This window comes from Bombyx mori, chromosome 18, assembly GCF_030269925.1.
Source record: "Bombyx mori chromosome 18, ASM3026992v2".
NCBI classification, from domain to species: Eukaryota; Metazoa; Arthropoda; class Insecta; order Lepidoptera; family Bombycidae; genus Bombyx; species Bombyx mori.
Window position 1 is genome coordinate 542755 of NC_085124.1, and position 7462 is coordinate 550216.

Below are 7462 nucleotides of genomic sequence, written 5' to 3' on the forward strand. Positions count from 1 at the left end.
CACTTCGGTTTGCTATTGATGCGTGTTTCTTTAGTTTACAAACTACCAATTATGTATCCTATACATAATGTAACGGTGAAATATTTTTCATGTCGATTAGTGTGAATTATATTATTGTTTACTCTATGGATTTTAGTGTCTAGCCTGAAAAAAACATAAAAATATAATACAATATTTATCTTCGAAATCGTAGTCAGGAAACCAAAACATAAAAAAAAAAAAAATTGTCGTATTGTCTTTAAATCTTGATATATGTGTACTTTTTTTAGGTGACTTGAAATATTCAGTTGTAATAATAGGTTTACCTTTGGAGTTGCAGTTTTACAATACTGGTCATTTGAAGCGTAATCTGTGTATGGCTGGCAGTAACTACTAAATTCAAATGAATTTTACTTTAATAATATGCAATGCTATTTTCAAATACAGTCATTTTTGTTTGATTAGTGTTTCGTTTTCACTAGGTACATCTGTAATTTTTTCATCAATATGGACGCGATAAAAATACAATCGCATCGCCCGGGCGGCATGGTAGGGCCGCCGTACCGCGGAGGCCGGCTGGTTCTGGTTGTGGTGTTGACCGCGAGAACTGACCGGGTTCTGACCCCGAGTGGAAATTGGGCGTCGGGTGTAAGAGTCGTTTAATGCGATATGACTCTAAAAATATCCTTGGGCCCGCGGTCTGCTCCCAACATCGGCAGATCGTCAAGTCTCACGTACGCCCAGTATGCGCGCGGGGACCTCGCAGGAGGTTCGGTTCCCGGCCCGAAAAAAGGCCTTGCGTTGTATAACAGACACAGAAACGAAGCGAATTAAAACCGCATTGTCACTTCACTTTTTTATTATTGTGTTTATTGTATGGGCTTAACTGTATAATTAAGTACATAATCAAATAACTCAAACACACGATGGCGTCTGATACAAAGTAGCGGATCATAGAGCTTAGAGATACAATTGAACTGAAATCAATGTATATGATCACTGTTGTAACTAAGAAGTTGTATAAACAAGTAAACGCCAGGGCGTCCTGGTAGGGCCGCCGTACCGCGGAGACCGACGTCGTTGGTCGTCGACTATCGCCTTGACGACCCGTCGGTCGGGCGTCCTCGGGGTGGCGCCGCGTGTCTGGTTGTAGTGTTGACTGCGGGAACCCCCCTACTCTGACCGGGTTTTGACCCCGGATGGAGATCGGACGTGGGGTGTAAGAGTGCAGAGGAGTCGTTTAGTGGGTGGGCCCTAAAATTCCTTGGGCCCGCGGTCTGCTCTCAACACCTTACAGATCGTCAAGTCCCACATACCTCGCGCGCCCCCTAGGCGCTGGGACCTCGTAGGAAGTTCGGCCCCCCGCCCGAAAAAAAAAAGCATCCACCCCAGTTAAGATTTCTTATCGTATCGAGGACTGAATTACTTCACAATGACTAAAAAAACCGCCGATTACGTACGGTCCATGATTTAATTGCATTCTAAGTGAAGTTCTAGAGACCCCGCGGAGTGGTCCAATGACTCGGACCTGCTACTTTCCCTAATTATTATATAGCTCTTAGCACATTACTTATGTGCACCATTATTGTGTTTGTTAAAACCGTCATTGTTTTACTTAATTTATTTCCAATATGTAGCATTTTGAGAAAGCACACCAGCATTCTAATGTGGCACATTTCACTAAGTTTAACTGATTTATTAGTTGGTAAATTATGAACGAATACAAATTTTTCGTGTTATTTTCAAATACGGTTGACGTTGATTTATATATATTTGTTGGTTGAGTAGGGAAAGATACTACACCACTTCTGATGGGGCTGCCGACTTGGGTCCTCTTGGAGACACATGTCCAGACACATCGTCGCGTCGGGGAGATCATTGTCATGCATAACGTTCTGACCGTAGTATAATAATTGTTAATTGACTGATATTTGAGTCGTCTATTATCAAAGGTGGCAATCTGTGCATTTGGACAAAATTTTTTTATTGATAGGTCAATACAGATTTATTTGAATATAATTGTCTCCTTCAAAGAATATGGTTCAAAACCTGCATTAAATAAAGGTTAATAGTTAACCTGTTATTTATCTAAGATGTCGTTCCGAAGAGTTTTGTGACTGCCAATGGAATACAAAATCAATAATTCGTTTTTCTGATTTACCAATCATTGTCCAAAAGTCAGATTGCCGCCTTTGATAATAGTCGACTCATTTATGCATCTCGTGTTCCAAATAGTGACTATTATAATGAAAACCTCGCGTCTAAGCCTCGACCTCGGTCACTCGGTCAAGGGTTCAGATCCGGAATTCGAAAAACAAATGTTTTTCTGCAGATTAGTATAACGTTTAATTATGAATCTATATTTTGTAACTTGGTTATTAATGTACGATCAGTTAATTTGTAGGTTTTACTAAACCAATATCACTACCGCTGTGCTGGGTAGTCACAGAGCAACCGCACCGGGCATCTCAATAAATGTGATGTCTTCACAAAAAAAGCCCTTCGTCGTAGCCCGCGTAGGCTTGGAAGCCAGTATGAATGTAGATAACATCATCTCAGGTAACTGCGGTAACTATTAAACGTGTTTAAGTATTTCTGCAAATAAGCATTGATTATGAGTATGAGCATGAGTTTAAGCACCATATTAGTTTGTATTAACGTAATTTAATAAAGGAAGTAAATAATCGAGATATTAAATCGAGAGAGTACATCTAATGTGTTGGCGAAAATGTAAACATGCAAGTAAACGACTACGGGAGTGCTGTGAGGAATTCTTTTAAGATGATTCCATCACCTCGTTTTTACCATCACAGTGCCGGCCACCGGACTAAAGTTCATGCATACTACCTGGAGCCACTGCGTTTATCCACAGTCACACACACACATCCACAGATGATCTCTGGATCATTTTTGCCACGTACCATCCGGCTTTGGAATGAGCGCCCCTCCACGGTGTTTCCCGAACGCTATGACATATCCTTCTTCAAACGAGGCTTGTGGAGAGTATTAAGCTGTAGGCAGCGGCTTGGCTCTGCCCCTGGGTGTAGCTGACATCCATGAGCGACGGTAACCACCTATCATCATGTGGGCGGTATGCTCGTCTGCCTGCTGGGGCAATTAAATAAAAAAAGCGTGTGATAGTAATCTTGTCATGATAGCAAAAAGTATGTACAAAACCGAATGTCAAATTCAAATGTGCTTTTCTATGTAATAAGAGCGGGAAAGTCAGTAAGCGGCAGAAATATTTAGATAGAGCTATGGTAACCGGCTGTCTGATTAATCTATTAATTACTGCGCCGGTACGTCTTGTGTTGTGAGCTCGCATGCTTAGGTACTTGCCGCTATCCTGCGTGTTGTATACCTATTCGCTGGCCGCCTAATAGTCTATTTCAGCTACGCCCGGACGGATGGGTGAGTTCACGGGCTCAACTTTCGCAGAATCTACCACTGGATCGGAATCGCGACCCACTGAGAATATCCGGTGAGAAACTCAGTGGACTGTGTCTATGGGTTAGTTCGCTCGTCGAGCCCTTCGTCGCAAGCGACGGGTTCGACGAGGACGATGACCGGTGCTTGAGGTACCTAAAAGTACCGTTAGTGGATCGGGAGGATCCGAAATGACGTGTTTGGGGCGACATCGACTGCTTTCCATTCTGTCCGCAGGATCGGGAATGTAGTTACCGGCGGCCACGATGAGAGGGTTCTCGTGTCGTGCCGCTTTATCGAAGTGGCGCATCGATGCCGACTGTAGATACTTACTGATGGACTCTAAGTCCAGGTCGTCATGGAGGTCGATGTTCCTGACGAACTACGGAGCTCCGACGGCTATCCTGAAAAAACGGGATTGAATGACTTGGAGTGATATTAAGTCAGTGCGGGCCGCGTGAGCGAACACTACACTTGCATAGGTCATGACGGGGCGTATGTAAGTTTTGTAGAGTGTCACCTTATTTCTAAGTGACAGTTTACTCCGCCTGCAAATCATCAGATAGATAACTGCCTATTCCAGCAACGAAGCGCTCAGGCGTTCCAGCTTCAGGGCCTTCTACTGTACATTTGAGACTCTCCAGGTGATCGCTTTCTACGAGCTGCGGTACTAATTGACATCAGGTGAGCTGCGGGTTCGGCCGCCTATCTTAGCTAATAAACAAATAGAATAAATCGCACGTTTAAAATTATAGAGACTCATATTGAAATTTTTGGATTTCGTCTTTAGTTAAAAAATGGACCTAGAACGACCCTTTTCAGCGACTTTTAGTAATCAAATGACCAGAAGTAGCTTATAAAGGGACAAAGCTATCCATCGGTCCCTTTCACTCCGTCCCCTTGCTTTACGTTTTTTCGGTTTGAGAACTTTAATCAAAAAACACATTTTTGAGTTGGGTCATTATAATTCTAAAGGTGCGAAATTTGATTTGTGTTTTAGTTTAATAGGAGGCTTATTTTGAATCGTAAAACATAAAAACTGATTACAAGGCGCTCGCTCGTTCGCGCAGAGGTGACGCAATAACTTGGACGTTGCACAAAAATTACATTTTATTTGTTTAAATTGTTTCAAAAAAAATTATTTCATGTTATGGTCCACTTGGAACTATAATTGAATGTAATATTGAGTAATGATGAGTAAGGTATGTGTAACGCATTGTTGTCGGTGAGCGCCGGTGAGAGCTTATGGACATTGGCAAAGTAGTTGGTTTTTTTTGTTTCAAATGATAGACAAGATTACGACGACGAAGAACCTAGAAGACCGCTTATGACCGCCTATGACCGCCTACCATCGGCCGGCCGAGGGGCTTCGAGCCGAAATGCTACTCCTCAATCGTGTTGTCATTAGCTAAGCCGCTTGCGACTTTATGCTGATGTTGATGTTGTTATCAGGTATAGATATCACAAAGAGAATGAACTTTGAGATACTGCCGAGATCTTAGTGTGGTAGGTATATAAATATGTAACTATACTTTGAGACCATAGAACTTATATCTTAAGGTGGGTGGCGCATTTACGTCGTAGATGTCTATGGGCTCCAGTAATCACTTAACACCAGGTGGGCTGTGAGGTCGTCCACCCATCTAAGTAATAAAAAAAAATTTGAGCACGAGGCTCTACCTGGACTTGACCTCTGTCCGGCTGTGTCTCGAAAATAAACGACCTTGAACTCCTAGAGCTGCTGGTCTTGTTCATCATCCGTCCGCATTAGTGATTTTATTTGTTTATTGCCTAGGTGTGAGGACGAGCTCACAGCCCGTCTGGTGTTAAGTGGTTACCGGAGCTCCAGACTATATACCTCCTATCCTTACCTCTATCTATCTACAACGGCTGTCCCACCCTTCAAATCGAAATGCAATACTGCTTTACGGCAGAAATAGTCAGGGGGGTGGTAGGCCTGTGCGGACTCACAAGAGGTCCTACCACCAGTAATTAAGTAAATTATAATTTTGCGGGTTTGATTTTTATAACACGATATTATTCCTTTACCGTGGAAGTCAGTCGTGAATATTTGTGAAGTACGTATTTCATTACAAAAATTGGTACCCGCCTGCGGGATTCGAACACCGTTGCACAGGAACACTTATCTTCGTACCACCTACCGTAGGTCAAATTACATCCCTCTACGTCCGGCTATTACATTCGAATATTGAAATATGTCTTATTAGTAGGGGTTACAAGACATCCACACTACCTCGTCTCGAGAATTCAATAGAATGCTAGAGTGATCAATTCCCAGCTGATTGTGTGAGTTAGCTTACAATGTATCCTGTAGACAACTAAAAACAACTGAAATTGAAGATATGTAGATTAGTATAATATGATTTTTAATTAATTTATACCATATCAGTCAAAGATTCACTTTAAAGTGTGATTTATTTAGCGTATCTCCCCTCGAAGGCTAACTAGCGATTATTCATCAGTACACACCACCGAGGATAGTGTTGCGACACGGCTCGTGCGCCGCGGATATATACCGCGGACGCTTCCAACACAACATCACTTGTCTGCTAACCGACATCGCATCATGAGAGCATTCGTGAGTATTACTCATTAAAACGTTCTAAAAGCAAAACGTTCATTAACTAGGCGTTTCGCATTACTAAACTATTTCGTTACATAGCAATAACAGTTGTGACGGCAAATCTATAGTGACTAGGATAATCCGAATATTATTAGGTCATATTATTCGAGAATGTAATTTTTTTTTAAATTTATTATTATTATTATATTTTTTTTTATTGCTTAGATGGGTGGACGAGCTAACAGCCCACCTAGTGTTAAGTGGTTACTGGAGCCCATGGACATCTACAACGTTAATGCGCCACCCACCTTGAGATATAAGTTCTTAGATCTCAGTATAGTTACAACGGCTGCCCCACCCTTCAAACCGAAACGCATTACTGCTTCACGGCAGAAATAGGCAGGGCGGTGGTACCTACCCGCGCGGACTCACAAGAGGTCCTAACACCAGTAAAAAGTTTATTATACGCGTGTAAGTAGAGGATTGGATTAAGATTCCGCTATTTCCATTCATTGAATACCAACTTCTAAATAGTGAACCGCGAGGGTGTCGCCATCATCATGCTTACAAAAGTGCATTCCGACTGCTGTAAAGGCATTGCGCTGTTAATATGTACAATTTAGGGTTTGACTTTTTGGATTAACTTGGATCAATTGGTTTTTAATGTGCCGTAGAATTCCAAAATATTTTTTTCAATTCGCAGAATACATCTAGACATGTAGGTATGTACAAGTATGTGTTGCTCAGCATGCTTTGTAATTACAGGTTGTAATCTGCGCCCTGGTGGCCCTCGCCTCTGCTGGTGACGTTGGAAATGTACGTGAGAAGCGCGGCTTCCTCGGCGGACTCGGTGGCGGCATTGGCGGCTACGGCGGATATGGCGGCGGCTACGGTGGCGGCTCCGGCGGCTATGGCGGATACAGCGGTGGTTATGGCGGATACGGCGGTGGTTATGGCGGATACGGCGGCTCTGTCATCAGTGCGCCGGCCACTCGTGTTGTTGCCGTCAACAAGGTCGTGAACGTCCCCAGGGTGGTCAGCGTACCTCAAGTAATCCACGTCAACAAAGTAGTGTCCCAGCCCCAGCTTGTTACCGTTAAGAAGGTTATCTCCTCTCCGTCTATCGGCGGCTATGGCGGTTACGGCGGATATTCCGGTGGATACTCTGGTGGATACTCTGGCGGCTACGGCGGTGGTCACGGTGGTTACAGTGGCGGATACAGCAGCGGATACGGCAACGGATGGTGGTGAACTAGTCATTAACTGTGAAAAAATTTAGTTATCATGTTTAGTTTATGTATAAATAAATTTTTATTTTATCTAAAACAAACATTTTTGGATTTCTCACAACCCGTTTTCACAATCTTATCTTTAAAGTTAGGAAGGTATTTTGTTTATTGGAGGACAGTAAATTACGTGGCATCTAACCAAGTAGCATATTTTCAGTAAGAGTTGCTGAAAAACAAAAATATT

The 7462-nt window shown here is 42.8% G+C and overlaps 1 protein-coding gene across 2 annotated transcripts; it reads left to right on the top strand.

Moving 5' to 3' along the window:
* Positions 1-3938: 3938 nt before the first annotated feature.
* On the top strand, positions 3939-7319 carry CPG1 (cuticular protein glycine-rich 1). Of its 2 annotated transcripts, XM_062673525.1 has the most exons (4): positions 3939-4089; positions 4696-4857; positions 5849-6004; positions 6755-7319. In XM_062673525.1, exons 3-4 carry the CDS (start codon positions 5993-5995, stop codon positions 7238-7240), a joined length of 498 nt encoding a protein of 165 aa, XP_062529509.1. In that variant the 5' UTR covers positions 3939-4089; positions 4696-4857; positions 5849-5992; the 3' UTR covers positions 7241-7319.
* The last annotated feature ends 143 nt before the right edge of the window (positions 7320-7462 follow it).